At 35.5% G+C, this 19,902-nt stretch overlaps 1 protein-coding gene across 7 annotated transcripts in view; it reads left to right on the forward strand.

Moving 5' to 3' along the window:
• Window positions 1-19,431, forward strand: part of PCLO (piccolo presynaptic cytomatrix protein) — a 524,563-nt gene extending 505,132 nt beyond the window's left edge. For all 7 annotated transcript variants that reach the window (XM_089329388.1, XM_051842632.3, XM_051842633.3 and 4 more), the window contains 3 exons: window positions 12,275-12,409; window positions 13,156-13,301; window positions 14,804-19,431. In XM_089329388.1, the coding sequence (XP_089185514.1) occupies window positions 12,275-12,409; window positions 13,156-13,301; window positions 14,804-14,944 (422 nt within the window). In that variant the 3' untranslated portion in view covers window positions 14,945-19,431. The remainder of the gene's footprint in view (window positions 1-12,274; window positions 12,410-13,155; window positions 13,302-14,803) is intronic.
• Window positions 19,432-19,902: the final 471 nt, after the last annotated feature.

The raw sequence follows: 19,902 nt of genomic DNA on the forward strand, positions 1-19,902 counted from the left end.
TCTTTGTGTGGACATCACTTCTTGTGTTTTTGCACAGGAGGCTGTTATCCTTTCTGTCTTTGGTTTCTACTGGTTAACACTTCCTTAAATTTAACTTTTTTTTTTCTAATTTCTCCATATATAGAAGGAGAGGGGTTTTAAAGATCCCTCCCATTTTTTTACTTTTTGTTTGGAGATTTTCCTGGGAAGTGCCTTTAAAAAGAAACAGATGGGCTTGAAATAGTTTGTTAACTCTTAATTAAATTGGTTGAGTAACCAAAACTGGAGTCTCACAAGTTTCAGGAAATATATTAGATGACATTTGAGTTTTCCTATTTCTCAAGAATGTGTAAACAGAATATGAGCCAATTAGTATGAGTATACTCATAACACTGTTTTATAAAAAATCATTGAGAGGAGAGTGGTATCATAGTTAAGAGACCTCATGTCCTTTTCTAAATTCACTACTGTTTTTCTATTTTGTTGATACTTATCAAAGTGCTAGACTTTTTATTTATTATCTACTTTCAGGAAATCTCTACCACATTTTAACGTGTGTTTTTGGTATTTCCTTCTTTATACTTTCTTTTGTTTTCCAGTGTTGTTCTTTTTCTAGTTTTGGGGATTGGAATTTAAATCAATTGTGTCTTTAAAACACTTTATCAATAGCAATTCTAATGTACATGAATTTTCTTCTGATCATTACTTTAAATGATGTGACAATTTAAGGGGATTTATTTTCGTCTGCACATTACTTTACCTGTCAAAGATTCTGATACATAGTGTTTTCATAATCATTATTTTTCAGAACTTCTGATATTTTCTCATACTATTTCACCATTCATCCAAGTTGCTTAATTAAAGGCTTTTGTGTATATGGTTAGATAATGTTTATAATAACTTCATTTTATAGAACTTATTGATGTTTTCTTCATAATGTAATATGACTATTTTTCATGACTTATGGACTTTTAGCTTCATACAGAGTTAAAGACTTGTCTTGTTTGCTGCATTTTGACCTCAGTTCTGTCTTATCTGATAACAAGATCTTCTAAGCTTTTAGTGATTCCATACTTCTGATATATGTGCCAATCTCTATATTTTTGACTTCAGGAAAGTTTTGTTTCTTGTTTGTAATATGATGTTAGGCTTTGTTTTATGAGGCAATCTAAAAATCTAGGCTCAGAAAACCTCCTTATTTTTATTGATGTAAGTAGATACATTGATCTCAATTTTGCATTGTGTTTTATAATTATTATATAAATCATGGCATATTTACTTTATTTAATTGCTCTATTTCATGTTTTGGGACATTTTTATATTCTTTTGGAATTAAGAAAGTCTTACTTTTGTTGTAGTGGTGTTCTTTTCATTGATAATTTGTATAATGATCATAATCCCTCTTCTTTTTTTAAAAGATTTATTTATTTATTTGAAAGTCAGAATTACAGAGAAAGGGGGGGGGAGAGAGAGAGAGAGAGAGAAATAAGGAGAGATTTTCCATCTGCTGACTCACCCCCTAAATGGCCACAACAGCCAGGGCTGGGGCAGGGTTAGGCCCTGCCAAAGCCAGGAGCTACACCCAAGTCTCTCATGTAGGCATAGAAAATGGAGCAGCCAGGACTCAAACTGGCACTCATATGGGATGCTGACACTGCAGATGAGACTTAACCCACTGTGCCACAGTACTGGCCGCAATCTCTGTTCGTTTTACTGAGCTGCTCATTATCTTTTTTCTCAGTTGTAAATGGTATCCTTGATCTCGTGTCTATTATCTGTACAGAAAAGAAAAACCCTACCCTGCTATCTCCTTTCTTTCCTCCTTCTCCTTTGTCAGCAGAGTCAACCTTCATATAGTACGTCCTGGATACTTTCATGCTTACAACGATCAGCTTGATACTGGAAAGACAGCTTAGCTGGATGTAAAATCTTTAATCTACACCGTATTTTCTTGAGTTCCTGAAGGTAAAATCACATCTACTATGGTGAATTATCAGGCTGCTGAATATTGTGGCAATTATAGTCAGGAAATTTATATTTCAGTTCCTAAATAATATGGAAAACACTCTAATTTTTGACTGTAGTAGTTTTTGGATAGAAGAGAGAGAGTAGGGCAATATATAGTGTTGGCAGATATTTTTCTATGTGTCAGGATGTATCTGGACATAAAAATAAAAATTAATTTAATTAAAGAGTTGATTAGCCCAGAAAAGATACACATGAGACAACTATATAACAAAAGTGTCACAAAATAAATAAAAATCAACTGGGAGCCAGCACCGTTGCTCACTTGGTTAATCCTCTGCCTTGCGGCCCCGGCATCCCATATGGGCACCAGGTTCTAGTCCCAGTTGCTCCTCTTCCAGTCCAGCTCTCTGCGGTGGCCCGGGAAGGCACTGGAGGATGGGCCAAGTGTTTGGGCCCCTGTACCCACATGGGAGACCAGGAGGAAGCACCTGGCTCCTGGCTTCGGATCGGCCCAGTGCACCAGCCACAGCACGCTGGCTGTAGCAGGATGAACCAATGGAAAAAGGAATACCTTTCTCTATCTCTCTTTCTCACTATCTAACTCTATCTGTCAAATAAAAAAAAATTTAAAAAATTTAAAAAATCATCTAATATGTTTTACAACTTTGCATAGTGCTTTTGTTACTTTGGTTTCTTCTCAACAATTCAATAGTACTTTGTAGCAATAAAATATGATTCATAGGATCCCAAAATTTCCCAAGACTGTGAGTCCATGAGTTCAAAAGCATTTTCAAAGTATACTTATGCTATTTTCCTGTTGACACTTACATCAATAGAACCAATGGTACATAAAAGGACTGATGTCTTAGCACAAATCAAAGCAGTGACACAAAATGGGCTTGTTCGTTTATTAAAGTATTCATTGCCCACCATGTACTTAGGAAGAAAAAATGCCAGTTTCACTTATGAATACAATTCTGAATTACTTGACGTGATTGGTATTCAATCTAGATCTTAAAATTCATGTATTTCTAACACTCCAGGTGATGAAATAGGATATACACTAAAAACACGTTTATCACATTCCAAAATATGATACTTAACTTGAACAAATTTTTTTGAGTTGTAAGCTCAACTAGCCTTTATTTAATGAAATAGCATGTTTTAAATATTTTTCAGAATTTAATTACTTTATTATCTTTTGGTTTTATCCAATTCTTGGATTTTTTTTATTTTTAATTAGTTTTTTTTGGGGGGGGATGGGAAAAAGAGAAATCTGTTCACTCAGTTAGTAGCTATTAAGCACTCACTGTATGTCACACAACATACTATATGGTAATTAGAGTAAATAACTAATATTTTATCTTTCAAAAATCCCTTCTCTTATTCTTTTTGTACCACCCAATATCATTTTTCTTTGAATCTCTCCTACTGTGTGTGGTTTATATTTGAATGGTATATCATTTTCCAGCCCTTCATTTTCAGTCTATGTGTGTCGGCGACAACTAACTGAGCACCAAAGGGGAAACTGTTGAAGTGAAATAGACACTATGAGAAACAGTGACTTGATCAGCTCTTGTCCTGACGGTTGATGTACAATGTAATACTTTATCCATTTTAGTATTTTTTTTGTTCTAGTACCATTGGTTGAACTCTGTAATTAACACACAATTATTCTTATGTGTTTAAATTTTAACTAAAAAGTGATCCCTGTTAGGAATTTGGAAAACATTATGTTGAGTGAAATAAGCCAATCCCAAAGGGACAAATACCACTTGTTCTCCTTGATAGGAGACAACTAACTGAGCATCAAAAAGGAAACCTGTTAAAGTGAAATGAACACTGTGAGAAACGGTGGCTTGATCAGCCCTCACCCTGACTGTTGATGAACACTTAATATGTTATCCCTCTTAGTATTTTTTTTGTTTGTTCTACTTAATACTTTTGGTTGAATACTGTAATCAATACACAATTCTTCTTAAGTGCTGAAACTTAACTGAAAAGTGATTGCTGTTAAATATAAGAGTGGGAATAAGAGAGGGAAGAGATGTGCAATTCGGGACATGCTCAAGCTGACTTACCTCAAACGGTAGAGTTAGAAACATACCAGGGGATTCCAATTCAATCCCGTCGAGGTGGCATGTACCAATGCCATCTCACTAGTCCCAGTGATCAATTTCTGTTCACAGTTGATCATAATGATAGGACTAAGAACCAAATGGATCACAGAAACAAGAATAGTGTCTGCAAATACTAGCTGATGGAATCAAAAAGGGAGAGAACGATCCAACATGGGAAGCGAGATACACAGCAGACCCATAGAATGGCAGATGTCCTAAACAGCACTCTGGCCTCATAATCAGCCCTTAAGGCATGCGGATCCGGCTGAAAAGCCCATGAGAGTATTTCAGGCATGGAAAGCCAAGACACTCTGGGGAAAAAAAAAAAAACCTAAATGAAAGATCTCCGTGAGTGAGATCCCAGTGGAAAGAACGGGTCATCAAAGAAGGAGGTACCTTTCTCTGAAGGGAGGAGAGAACTTCCACTTTGACCATGGCCTTGTCTAAATATGATCAGAGTCAGTGAACTCAGGGGGCTTCCATAGCCTTGGCAGCTCATGACAAGAGCCTAGGGTGATTACTGATGCCATAAACAAGAGTGTCAATTTGTTAAGTCAACAACAGGAGTCACTGTGCACTTACTCCTCATGTAGGATCTTTGTCCTTAGTGTGCTGTACATTGAGATTTAATGCTATAACGAGTACTCAAACAGTATTTTTCACTTTATGTTTCTGAGTGGGAGCAAACTGTTGAAATCTTTACTTAATGTATGCTAAACTGATCTTCTGTATATAAAGAGAAACGAGGATGAATCTTGATGTGAATGGAAGTGGAGAGTGAGTGAGAAAGGGGAGGGTTGCGGGTGGGGGAGACGTTATGGGGTGGAGAAGCCATTGTGATCCATAAGCTGTACTTCAGAAATTTATATTCATTAAATAAAAGTTCAAAAAATATGATATTTGACTTATTTGGCTTGTTTTAATAAGCATAATGGTTTTAAGTTCCATCCATTTTGTTGTAAAAGATGGGATTTCATTCTTTTTTATGACTGAGTAGTATTCTACAGTATATATATACCACATTTTCTTTATCCAGTTATCTGTTGATGGAAATCTGGGTTGATTCCATATCTTAGCTTTGTGCATTGAGCTGCAATAAATATGGAGATACAAATAAGTCTTTCATATACTGATTTAATTGCACTGGCTGTAACAATCTTGACTGCAAGTTTTTTCTTGTACGACCTTGAATATATTATCCCATCCTCTTATGGTCTGTTGAAAGATCTATTGTTAATTTAATTAGTTTTCTTATACACATGACTTGACACTTTTCTCTTATTGTCTTTAGGATTCTCTCCTTGTCCTTAACTTTTGACAACTTGACTACAGGATGCCTTGGAGAAGACCTTTTTTGGTTGAGTCTACTTGTGGTTCTTTGAGCTCCTTGTAGCTGGACACCCATGTCTCTTTCAAGACCTGGGAAATTTTCATTATTTCATTTAGGTTTTCACTGCTTTTCTCTGTTTCTTCTCCTTCAGGAATACTTAAAATATGCAATATTTGGTCACTTAATGGTATCCCATATTTGGTATAGACTTTCATAATTCTTTTGAATTTTTAAAATTTTTGTCTGATTGGGTTATTTCAAAACTCTTGTCATCCAGGTCAAAAATTCTTTCCTCCACTTGGTCTATTCTTCTGTTAATTATTTATTTCCCTGATTGAAGCCTTCATATTCAAAGTTTCTATTTGTTTCTTATTAATAATTTTTATCTCCTTAGTAATATTTTCATTCATTGATTTCCTCATTTCTTTAATCTACCTCTCTCTATTCTCTTACTTTGCACTGAGTTTCTTTATGATCATTATTTTGAATTGTGTATCTGTTATTCCATAGACTTCCTTTAGTTTAAAGTCTGATTCTGGAAGATTAGTGCTTTCTTTTGGAGGTGTCATGCTACCTGATTTCCTCATGTCTCCTGTGTCCCTAGGCTGATATCTACCCATCTGAAGAATTTGTCTTTCTTCTTTATGGAGTAGCTTTTATTGGAAAATAGTTTATGGGTTAGCTGGATTGGGTATCACTTGGCTTGTTATTTTGGGTTTGTTCAATGTGTTCCCAGAGTGTGGTCTCTGAGTTATTTTGTTTGCTATCATCAATGTCAGCTTTGTCTGTAAATGACACAGTGGTCTAGAGTGCTGCAGTTCATAGGGATAAAACTATGGCTTTGAGAAGAATATGAGTTTACTAGTGTGTGTATCTTCAGCATAAAAAGAGTTTGGTATCAGCCTTCCTGGGTGTTGTGACAGTCAAGATCTTGTTCTTGGTGCTGAGGGAGACAAAGGTGTCTGTCTTCTTGACCCACCAGCAAGAGTTCATGGTGCTGAGGCTTGTGCACCAATTTCTGTGGCTCCGGACAGGAGAGCCCAACTGGTGCTGTGGCTTATAACACCAACATCCCTAGTCCTGGGACCAGGGGATGTGAACTGAACCCTGCTCCAGTCCTTCAGGGGAACTATAATGTCTACAAGAGATTTTACTCTGGTGGGCATGAGTTTAGAGGTGAAATTCAGGTAGGTTCTTCTCTAAGTCCACTGCATCAATTCCAGTGGAATTGACAAATATCTAACTAATTGTTACAACCCTGGTGTTGCAGGGTGTAGTGAGGTCACTTCAGATATCCCAATGGGAGAGCAAATATTTTTATGGGCTACTTCTGGTGCCAGCACCCAGAAATTAAGGAGAATCCTCTTGCATGATCATGTAACGTGAGTGAGCATAGCACTGGGGGTAATGCCCAAAAACTTAGAATTTGTGCTTTGCCCCACAGATTGTCCTGACTCTGACTTTGATTGATTCTGGTAAGAGGAATAGAGGCCCACTGCAAAACCTTTCACTGCTGAGTACTCTGGGTGTGGAGGAAGGGAGGAAGTCAGTGCAGTTTCCCTGCTCCAAGCCCGCCAGCTACTCAGACCTGTCACCTTCCCAGCATGAAGTGAAAGTCAGTGGGTGACTGTGGAATTCCCTTTCAGTTAAAGCTGTTATTGGTGGGGAGCATAGCAGTTTCTTCCTACCTTGACTTGGTAAAATGGCAGCTCACAGCCAGCAGCTGATGGTGCCATGCTGCCAGCCATAGCAGTGTCTCCATCTTCTCTCCTCTTGTCTCAGGAGTATTCATTGTTTTGTCATTTCTCCACTGAACATTTCTGTCAGTCAGATCCTTGGAAGCATCGTCCTTCATTTGTTCTTTCATATCTCAGAGTCAGCATGGCTACACTCCAGTCAGTCATTTTGGATCACACTCATTTCTGCATTAAGGAATAATGGATTGCAAGCTTTTTCAGACTTGGTGCTTATTGAGACTGTTATTTACTCAAAAATTAACAAAGTAATTTGTCACTCTAAGTTCTGGGCATTTACTGTGCATATGATCACTATAGTTATTAATAATATATGGTTGTAAATTGTTATAAGAGTAGATCTTAAATATTCCTACCACCAAAAAATTAAGTGAAATGGTGAATGTATTAATTAGCTTGATTTATCAATTCACACTGTATGTCTGTATCAAAACAGCACACTGTACAACACAAATGTATACAACTTTTACTTATTATACCTTTACAAATATAGGAAACTATACAATTGGTGATATTTTATATTAAATTTTAACTTTGGGTTGCCTCACCGAGTTTGACAATTTCTCAGTATTTATAGACTTCTTGGGGTAGCCATTGTGGCACAGTAGATTAAGCTGCTACCTGGGACACCTGCTTCCTATAGTGGAATATTTTAGATCAGATCTTTCCTGTGCTTCTGGCCCAGCTTCCTTCTAAAGCACTGAGAAGTAAGAGATGATGGTTGCTGTGGGCATTTAAGGAGTGACCCAACAGATGGAAGATTTGTATCTTTCTTGCTTGCTGTTTGCTCTTTCTCTTTATCCTTTCTCTCTGCAAATAAATAAAAATGAATATTTAAATATTTAAAAAGCAAAGACTTTCTTAATGAGCTCGGTATTGATATATTTTTTAATTAATTTATTTTTTTATCTTTTATTTAATGAATATAAATTTCCAAAGTACGACTCATGGGTTACAATGGCTTCCCCCCCCCATACCGTCCCTCCCACCCACAACCCTCCCCTTTCCCACTCCCTCTCCCCTTCCATTCACATCAAGATTCATTTTCGATTATCTTAATATACAGAAGATCAGCTTAGTATACATTAAGGAAGGATTTCAACAGTTTGCTCCCACACAGAAACATAAAGTGAAAAATAATAGATGATTTTTTAAAATGATGATGAAATCAGATCAGACCTATTGTCATGTTTAATCCCAGTGAGAGTCAAGTTGGGAATTGATAATTTCTTTTTTTTTTTTTTTTAACAGAAGATCAGTTTAGTGTACATTAAGTAAAGATTTCAATCATTTGCACCCCCATAGAAACACAAAGTGAAATATACTGTTTGAGTACTCGTTATAGCATTAAGCCTCAGTGTACAGCACATTAAGGACAGAGATCCTACATGAGGAGTAAGTGCACAGTGACTCCTGTTGTTGACTTTACAAATTGACACTCCTGTTTATGGCATCAGTAATCTCCCTATGCTCCAGTCATGAGTTTCCAAGGCTATGGAAGCCCCTTGAGTTCTCCGACTCTTATCTTGTTTAGACACGGTCATAGTCAAAGTGGAGGTTCTCTCCTCCCTTCAGAGAAAGGCACCTCCCTCTTTGAAGACCTGTTCTTTCCACTGGGATCTGGCTGAAAAGCCCATGAGAGTATTTCAGGCATGGAAAGCCAAGACACTCCGGTATTGATATTTTAAAATGTGCTTTCAATATAATATTAAATGTGTCAACATTTTAAAAACCTGCATAACTCAGTGAATCAGTATTTTCCAAAATTAAAATGTGCTATTGGCAAAGTCAGGTAAAATTAAAAGATCTGTTCAATATACAATGTGAACTGATGGATTTTTAAAGTATTAGTACAGAAAGTCCATTGATTTGGTATCAGCTTCCACATTATCACAAACCATTAAGAAAGCACCACTTGTGAAGTCTTAGTGTAATATCAGAGATAATCACAACTGCATATGTGTGTGAGACCAGACTTCCCTCATCTACTGCAACTAAAATAATCTTTTGCACTAGATTTAATGTAGAAACAAGAATAAGAACCCATTTGTCTTCTAAAAGCCAGTAATTTATTAAAATAAAAAAAACAGCATTCCATATTTTTGTTTTGGAAAATATTGTCAGTTTCTTTCTCTCTCTCTCTCTTTTTTTTTTTTTTTTGACAAGCAGAGTTAGACAGTGTGAAAGAGAGACAGAAAGGTCTTCCTTTTTTCCGTTGGTTCACCCCACAATGGCCGCTGTGGTCAGCGCGCTGCGGCCGGTGCACTGCACTGATCTGAAGCCAGGAGCCAGGTGCTTCTCCTGATCTCCCATGCGGGTGCAGGGCCCGAGAACTTGGGCCATCCTCCACTGCCCTCCCGGGCCACAGCAGAGAGCTGGACTGGAAGAGGAGCAACTGGGACAGAATCCGGCACTTCGTCCAGGACTAGAATCTGGGGTGCCGGCGCCGCAAGCAGAGGATTAGCCTATTGAGCCGTGGCGCCGGCTTGTCACTTTCAAATAGTTATAATTACATTATTTTATAGTAACTGAATTAATACGTATTTTAAATATATAATTTTATTTTAAAATTAATAATGAGACATTTAAAATTTCTGATGTCAGTAGCTATGATACACATAAACAAGGTTCTTTGAAGATCTTCTGTGTTTTTAATAGTGTAAAGAAGGGTGGGCATTGTGGCACAGCAATTGGGCTGCTGCATGGGATCACAGCATCCCATATCAGAGTGCCTAGTTTTGAGTCCTATCTCTGCTTCTCATCCAACTTCCTGCTAGTGTACACTCTTAGAGGCAGCAGATGATGGTTCAAGTACTTGGGTGCCTGCCATCCATGTGAGAAACCTGGATTCATATTCCTGGCTTCTGGCTTCAGACTGGACCCACCTAGCTGCTGCAGGCATTTGGGGAGTGAATCAGTAGATGAGAGATTTCTCTCTTTCTCTCTCTCTCTCTCTATTGCTTTTTCAGATGAAAATTAAACAAAATTTTTTAAGAGTGAAAAGAAAGCCTGTGACCAGAATATTTGAAAGCAAATTATCTAGAACCATGTGCACAGATTTTCAACATATTTCTGTTCTTTAGAAGTAAAAACTAAAATCTTTTCTGAATTATTCTTTTAAAAGTATTTTTGAAAAATGACCTAAATGAAAGAGTGAGATCCCAGTGGAAAGAACAGGCCATCAAAGAAGGAGGTACCTTTCTCTGAAGGGAGGAGAGAACTTCCACTTTGACTATGACCTTGTCTAAATAAGATCAGAGTTGGCGAACTCAAGAGGCTTCCATAGCCTTGGCAACTCATGACAAGAGCCTCGGGTGATTACTGACACAATAAACAAGAGTGTCAATTGTTAAATCAACAACAGGAGTCACTGTGCACTTACTCCCCATGTAGGATCTCTGTCCTTAATGTGTTGTACTATGTGAATTAACAGTATAACTAGTACTCAAAACAGTACTTTATACTTTGTGTTTCTGTGTAGGTGTAAACTGTTGAAATCTTTACTTAGTATATACTAAATTGATCTTCTGTATATAAAGATAATTGAAAATGAATTTTGATGTGAATGGGATGGGAGAGGGGGCAGGAAATGGGATGTTTGCGGGTGGGAGGGAGGTTATGGGGGGGAAAAGCCATTATAATCCAAAAGTTGTACTTTGGAAATTTATATTTATTAAATAAAAGTTAAAAAAAGAAAGAAAAAATCTTCAGTCCTAGGAAAAAAATGTATTTTTTGAGAGACAGACATAGCATGAATGAGCCTCCATCTGGTGGTTCATATCCCAAATGCCCATGGACAGAACTGGACCAAGGCAGGCGTCAAAAACAAGGAAACAATCCAGGTTTCCCACGCAGATGAAAGGAGCCCAGTCACTTGTGTCCTCAGCACTGCCTCCTAGGGTGGCATAAGCAGGAAGCTGGGTTCAAATCTAGTCAATACAAATTGGGACAAATTAATCACTAAGCTAAAAGTACATTCCAAAACAATCAAGTTCTTAACATGGCCTCAGTTATTTTCTATCTTGTGGATCTTTATTTCCCATATTATGTTCCTTTTTGTGAGCACAGAATTTCTCCTCTCTAAAATGTTCTCTCCCATGTATTGCACTTGTCTAAATGTTTCTCATTCTTCTAGTGTCAGCTCCAGCAGCATTTCCCCAGGCAAGTGATAATCTCTCTAGAAACCATGCACTTGTAATTCAAAATCTTTCCTCTATTTACAATTAGACATTAATTAATTAAGTAGGCATTAATTAATTAGACATTAATTAATTAGACATTAATTAATTAATTAGACATTAACTGGTATGTTTTTTCTCAATAGATGGAAAAAACATGAAACCAATAAGAAGGAATGTTCTGGCTCACCATTTATTCATTCTTTGTAGCAGAAAGCTCAGCACAGACTGCAATGGGAAATAAAATCCTTCCTAATAAATGAATTAGTGAATGAATATGTTGAATTGATAGAAGAAATGAGTGACTGAATAAAAGATTTGACCTAGCATGAATAACTTCTTCAATAATGTAAAGATCCAAGACAAACACTGGGGGAAATAAGTCCAGTTTATATCTCTCATCATATTTTGTCTTACAACATTTTGTTTCTACCAATTCTTGCTATTTCTTTTACAAAGGAAGGAGAAAGAAAGTAGAAATAATAAACAGTTACTCTTAATTGTGTTAGTAAGTGCTCTTGAGAAAGCCTGATAATGAGCAATTGTTGACAAACAACTTACTGTGTTTCTTATGATTTGTTATTCCCATGAATTATATTAGAATATTATTATTTGCATGTATATGTCTTTTCTTGTAGTCTGACATATTACCTCTTTTGACCTAAAATTAACATTGATATATTAGTACTTCCTCACATCTTCCTTGTTACTTCCTGTCCTTGTGTTTAGCAAATTTTGCTTCAGTATCTATGGAATTTATCAATTAATTCATGAGACCATTCGTAGTTTAAGGTCTTGGACAGTATTTTTTTCATCTGGGTATCTGCAGTAGGAAAAATGATGGTTAGTACTTTGTAAACACTCAATAAGTAAATATAGGAGTGAATAATTAAACATTTAGCAAATGTGTTTAGAATTCCTTAACTTTTTAAATAAATTTTCCAGTTAAAACTCAGGTAATGGGAGAAATTAAGATCGCATTGAAAAAGGAAATGAAAACAGATGGTGAACAGCTAATAGTTGAAATTCTCCAATGCAGAAACATCACCTACAAATTTAAGTCTCCTGATCATTTACCAGGTATTTTATTTTATGATAATTATAAATATAATATACCTAGGAATTTATTATGGTATGTCTTAAATGTTCTGGGAAATGCCAATAAAATTTGATCTGTGTATCAAATGTATCAGAGAATATGAAAAATAATTATTTTATATGGAGTAAGTTGTTTATTCTAGTCTTTTACTATTTTAATGCAGAAATTAGAGTGATATCTTTACTTTCTGTTTTAAAAAATAATTTATTTATTTGAAAGACAGTGTGGGACAGTTAGACAGGGAGATTCCTCCCACCCATTGGCTTGCTCTCCAAATGGCTGCAGTGGCTGGGACTGGGCCAGGGCCAAAGTCCGGAACTAGGAACTCAATCCAGGTCTTCCACATGGATAACAGAAACCCAATGACTGGAGCTATCACCACTGCCTCCTAAGGTCTATAATAGCACGAACCTGGGCTCTGGCATCAAAGCAAGGTATTGAACCCAGGTTTTCCAACATGGAACACCTACCATCTTAATCAGTGTGCTAACTACTAGGCCAAATGCCTGTCCCAAGATATATATTTATTAAACAACAGGAAGATAGATATAAACTGCCAAGACAATTGGTTTATTTTTAAATCACTGTATGTTTTCTGAAACAAATTGTACACAATCTGCTGCTCTATTATGAAATTTAGGGAAAACCGTCAACATACAATTATAAATCTTTCAATAGAAACTCTGATGATTGATGGACACTAAACAGGCTGAATCTTTATTTTCAGATTTATATGTGAAACTATATGTAATGAACATCTCTACCCAAAAAAAGGTGATCAAGAAAAAAACAAGAGTATGTAGACATGATCGAGAGCCCTCATTCAATGAGACTTTTAGATTCAGTCTAAGTCCAGCTGGACATTCTCTTCAGGTAAGTGCAGGTTACATAGTAATACTAATTTTTAAATAGCAATTTTTAAATTTCTATTCATAGCATATTTGTTTTCCAGTATATTACTCTATGTTTATATACTGATCACATAGTATTATGATATTTGAGAAGATAATTCTTAGAGGTGATCTTCCTAGGAGTTTTCAGCATTCCACAGACCATTCAACTCATCCAATATACAGCTACAGTTTTCTATTCTGTCTGTTCTGTTTGTTTTATATAGATTGCTCTTACTTTGCCCTGTCAATCCAAGTCGGTCTGGATTTATGATTACCTGTCACTTCTATACTATAAGCTGCTCTAGGGAAAAGCCTAATTTTCATTGTTCTTTGTCCTACAGCCTGACACAATGCACTGCACAAAGTATGTCTTCAGTAGATATAAAAACAAGTAATAAGTGAAGAAATGGGAGGAAAGAGGGAAGAAATGAAAAATGTGGGAAGAGACCTCAGGGTTCTAGCCCTTAAAGCTTTGCACTGGAGATAAATATGATATATTACAAAGCAAAAACTCATTGAAAGGATTAACTGACATTAGAGCAGAGGTATAAAAAATTAAATGGTAAACTCTGAAGTTTATGTGAACAAGTATGTCATTCACAGAGATTAAGTAATCAAAGAAAGGCGCTACAGGAAGGAAAATTTTGAGTTTTTTTTGAAATGAATATAGTTTATGTAAAACTATACAATGTTCTTTGAAGTTTCAAAAACAGAAGCCAGAAGAAGTATCAAGAAATGTGAATTTTGAAGTCAAAAGCACAAAAGCAAAGTTTTAACCTAGAATAAAAATGTATTACTGTAGGTGATTCTGAAAATCAAGACCTAAAGGAAGAAAGTAATTTTTGTCAAAGATTAATGGTTAGCTCCAACCAGTGCTCACTACCTTTCTTTCAATCCATGTCTAGTATCTCTTTAGTCTGTGACATTGTGGAGTAAGTTCTACATAGGACTTAAGGAATCACTTTGGAAGTGGTGTACTGCAATAAAATCTCCAGTAAATTAAATGCTAAATAAAATCAATGCCTTGTAAACTCCTATTTACTTATCCAGCATTCAATTACTTTGCATTTTATTTACCATTTCATAAACTAATAAAAATATATTTAACAAAGTTATTTAATGAGATTTTCCAGCAGTGTAAACACATAGCTTGTTAGAATTAGCTGGTTACACATTTCTTCACTTACCTAGCACTCTCATATTATTCAGGATGTGTCTTTTCCTTTGGGAAATAACAAAAATGTTAACGTGAATTAATTTATATTATGCAGATCTTTTGAGGACATCTTTGTTGTTCGTCTTCTTATAAATATGCCTGCTCTGCCTCTCACACACACCCTCTCTTATCTGAGCTGTTTCTTTGTTAAGTTTCCTTCAAAGAGGTTGAAAAATACACACACAGACACACAGACACACACACACACACCCATACACCCATACACCCATATCCCCCCCCCACATATAACTTTGTTTTTTTCCTAGATTTTACTTTTCTCCAATGGAGGGAAGTTTATGAAAAAGACCTTGATTGGTGAAGCTTGTATCTGGCTTGACAAAGTGGATCTCAGAAAAAGAATAGTCAACTGGCACAAACTTTTGGTCAGTTCTACTCAAACGCACTGAAGAAATGTGTTTGCTCAGGGTGCAGAAACTGGTCTACATAACCTCATATCAAGACTGTGGTTGGATACTATTGTGCCAAGCAGTGTTTTCAGTGGCAAACATTATGTGGGAATGGAAGGCAAAAACATATGTTAAAGCCTTGGAATTTTATTATGTGGAGCACAGAAAATGACTCAAATAAAAGAACTCACCAGTTGAAGACTGTAAAATTAAATATAGCTGTGAGACCTAGGATTTGTGATGGCTGTCAAATGAAACTATGAGAGAAATTTTGATGACCTAAGGTAAATATGTTTGCACAAAGCTAAGTGTAGTTAAAGACAGAGACTCAAAGATAAATATGGTTCCCAATGCAGCACAAAGTTAATCCTTATGCAAAGAAACGTGGGTTGAAAGGAAAAAAGTGATGAAACAAATCTCAGTTTTCAAAAGTTCACACAGCCTTCTATATCCTATTCGATAATTTATGGTTTTGAGATTCTGACATAAGATAAACGTACACTATATGTCTAGGACTGAAAGTGAGATGGCTGGGTTCACGGGGAAAGTGAAACAGGAAATGTAGAAATTATGGCTTCTTGACTGTACAATAGTACAGATTTTCTCTGTGTCAAATGTTAAAAGAGTGTAAAAATGACTTTCGGAATCCATGTGGTAAAAGCACACTTATTTCATTATAATTTTAATAATATAAAGTGAAAATCATACTAGTAGAAATGAAGTTACATTTATCTAGAAATAAAACCATGATCAGTTAGCAAGGAATGTTGCCCAACAAAATATTGGAACCTTGGATTAAAACATAAAAATCTCCATAATTTAACCTTAAACTATAGCATTTTCAATCTAGACACCGAAGGACCTAGATTAAATGGATATGTTCTAGGAAGCATGAGAACTTGTTCTATGTGGAACTGCAAATATATGTGTTGTCCTACATATTTCCTTTCTCTTGAATGATATATTGACAGAGAAAGGAAATTCTTCCTCTGACAAACAAATCATATTAACCTTATGACATTGATGAATTAAATAGGTGTCATTTCCTGCTTTTCCATAATGATTTTCCCTTAATTCACTAACCAATTGTATGATGAAAATGCTGACACCAAAATCAAGTTCTGTCTAGTGCTCTTTATTCTTTCTTTGTTAACAATATTACGGTGATCAAATTAATTGATGGCGGGAAAATACATTAAAATCAATATTTATTGAGATTAAAATATATTTTGAATGTATTTTAATAATATAGAATGAAGCAACCAATGTCTGAATCACTAAAGTGAAGCATTCTCTTCTCCATCAGCCAACAAGATGAAAGGAAATCACATGGAGTTGTGGAAAACACACTCTGCTGGGGTCAAAACTTGGCTTTTGTCTTCGTCCTGCCTATGACCTTGCAGATGTCACTTTGCAAATGTCACTTAAACTCACTTTACCCCAGTTTCCTTATCTATAGGATAAAAATAATTATATATTACTAGCCTTCCTAATAGGCTCTTGGGTTGATCAAATCAAGAAATCTATGAAAGATGAAAGCACATTTCCAAATATAGTTTTATACACAGAAATGAGGAATGATTATTATGTAGCTTTTTGATTCTCAAATTTTATATGTGAAAAACATCCTCTAAACCAATGACAAGCATTGGCACGGACAAAAATAATAAATTAGCTCCAAAACTTATTTTTTATTTAAAATATAAATGTTCATTTTACCTGAAAGAAGGTAAATAATTAAATGAAATTCATTTGCAAATCTTGTTATCCTAAATTCAGTGAACAATACTGATTTTATCCCATTTTCATATCCTGCCCGAAATACACTAAATTGCCTGTTAGAACATTCTGAACTTAAAAGCTGCTGCTTTATACAAGGATTAGGTTTTAATAGGATTAGAGAAAACCACCTCCAAAATATTGGTTGGGTATTGAATTTTCTCAGATTTTAGAGAAAAAATACTTTAATTCTGAGAAGAACATAAAACACTAAAAACAGGAATTTCTAATGTGTCCTAGGCTAAATCTTTATTCTATTCATAAAGGAAGAGAAGTTTACTCTTCTCCAACCTAACCAAGAGAACCATCTCTTTCTCTCCTCTGTTTTTATTCCCCATCCTAACAATGCAATGCCATTGATATTAATCAAAAATGAGCATGGGGGAGGCAAATCATCAGAGACATGGGGTTGCTAGGAATTTATTTTTAGAAACTACTAGGTCTGCTGATGGTTGCCATGGATATTTCCAGCAGAAGTTAGCACTTGAGGAAACCTATCATCATCACTCATAATTGGGGAGGTAAAAGAACCAAGATCTCTTCTGGACATAAAAAGGCTCTGCTCTTTGCCCTTAAAAGGAAACCCTGGCTCATCTTTGGTCCTCTTCTGTAGCCACCTGCATCCAGAGGTCTGCATGAGAGGCCATATGAACACTTAGCCCACCTCATGCTAGTTGCAATTTCTTTTAGAATAATACAAATGGAAGGACTACCCAAACAAAAATCATCCCTCAGTAGCTCATTCACTTGAAAGAGTAGGAGTCTTGCAATTGGAGATGCTCCTCCATTCCAAGGAGCTAGTGGTTGGGCCAGGTCCATCAAGACAGTAAACAACAGAGCTTCTTTTCGTGCACCAGCATACCTATTTAGAGAGCATAAGATCCTGCCAGTGTGCCAAGTTGGCAGCAGACTGAACTCCTAGGTTGTACTGGAATTATTCTATGCAACACTGTTCCTTATATGAGTGCGTTTCTTCTGAATGATGTTGATTATCCTTCTTACAACAAAACTATTCCTTTTTAAATTGCAAATAGGGCTCTTGGTGTTTTTTTACTTTTTTGTATATATCATACCATCTGATTTTCCACTTTTTATTTCATTTTATTGGAATTAGCTTTTTTTAAAATCCTAACAGTGACAGAGTTTGTAATCTCTAGGTAATGCAGGATTAGTCCAATTCCAGCACTTCTACCTTGAAAAGTGTATCAATTTTTCTCACAATTTCATGAAGTCATCAAAGTTGGCTCTTGATTTAAAATTTGGTCCTTGAGAAACTTTGGCTGTAGAAGCAACAGCACAGAGTGAATTTTTTTACAAGATAGGGAACTACAGAACAATCATTGTGGACACAGATAACACTTGTAGCAAAAGATGATGTTTTCCTTATTTTTACATAAGGTAAAGGAGATTTTTGGTGACTCTGAACCCTTTATTTACCATTTCAGTTTAAAAGTACAATATCCAAGATGATTATCTTCATATGTGTTGCCCAAATTTTGATAAATCACACTACTTCAGTGCATATCTTCAGCATATCAGTGGAATTAATTTTGTGGCTCACACACATTAAAATTGTCATATTGTGGGAATATTATAGCTGGTAACCAGCTGTTACTGATTCTAATTATAGGAATGGTTGTGGTGATAGTGGTGGTAGCATTGGTGGTTCTAGCCATGGTGATGCTGTGAAGTAAAAGACAATTATATGTTATATTGTGCCCAATTTATTAGAAATTATTTGATCAATGCCTCATTTCATTAAAATATCATAAAGATATAGTATTTTTTTACTTTATAATTTTAATCATAACTAACAATATTTTTAAATACTTATTTTCATTGCTATAATGTCTAATATCCCAAAATCAGCCAACTACAACTATATATGTGTTTATAACTCTATGTGTGACAGAGTGAGTTTTCCCTGTTTTGGAGCTTGAAAGGAAAGTGAAAGAAAACTCAATGAATTATATAACCTGTTTCTTTAATAATAAATACTTGCCTTTGGGGTAATGAATGACTGAAGCAGATATTCTCATTGAATATGACACATTGATGTTTTCTGTTATGTCCATGTTGTTTTATTAAACTGAAATCACTGATAAAATTTATCTGATAGATAGTTGAGAGCATTTTCTTAATTTGTTACCCTGTACATACTATAAAATTTGGTAAAATAGACAAAGTGGAAATATTAATTTCATTTGGCACTTAGCATGTGAATATGATTATTTTATTGTGTCTGTATTTGTTTGGTGATGTGCTCAGGTGCTCCCACTACTGATAAATGTGTGTGCTAATATCTTAACAACACATTAAAGAAAAAAAATTGTTGTCTGAAAGATAAAAATCTATTAAAATTATTTCAAAATAAAAAATCATAAAGTACTTGGAGACATGTCTTGTTTCTGACTATATGTTGCATGCCATGTTGGTGATTTGCTAATGTGTTCTTTGTTATACCCAAATCCCTCTGGAAAAACCTAATGAACAAATGAAAATTCTCGGGCTAAAGATTGTATAAATTGACCTGAAAGTACATGAGAATTGTATTTAAAAATGCCTGTAAATCTGTCTTGAGTTTTACTCTATGTAAAAATATGTCTTGGTTTTGTGATTGCATACAAGATGTATCTTGATAACTTATGTAAATTGTGCTGTATAAAGGCTGTTGCCTCAGCCTTACCAATAAATATTGAAAATATCAACATTGACTTTTTGTGTTTAACAACTTAATAGAGTGGCACCTAATATAGAAATAGAACTTTTCAGAACACTTTCACATTTATTTACTCAGTTCAAAATTACAGGAAACAGAATTAAGCAGATGTATAGGTTAATACGTTTTCACATGTCAGATAACTTTTTAAATAATATTTATTTGTTTATTTGAAAGGTAGAGTTACAGAGAGAGAGGGAGAGATAAAGATCTTCCAGCTCTTGATTCAGTTCCTGAATGGTCTCGATCATCAGGGCTGGACCCAGTTGACAAGGGAGCTGGATCAGAAGTGGAGCAGCTGGAACTTGAACCCAGCACCTATGTAGGCTGACAAACTCCATTTGCTGGTTCACTCACCAAATGCCCACAATGTCCAGAGTTGGAACCGGACCAAAACCAGGAGCCAAGAACAGAATCCAAATCTCTCATTTGGGTAGCAGGAACCCAACTACTTGAGTCA

The sequence above is a fragment of the Oryctolagus cuniculus genome, chromosome 3 (assembly GCF_051225735.1).
Source record: "Oryctolagus cuniculus isolate XC-2025 breed Fujian yellow rabbit chromosome 3, ASM5122573v1, whole genome shotgun sequence".
In the NCBI taxonomy this organism is placed as follows: Eukaryota; Metazoa; Chordata; class Mammalia; order Lagomorpha; family Leporidae; genus Oryctolagus; species Oryctolagus cuniculus.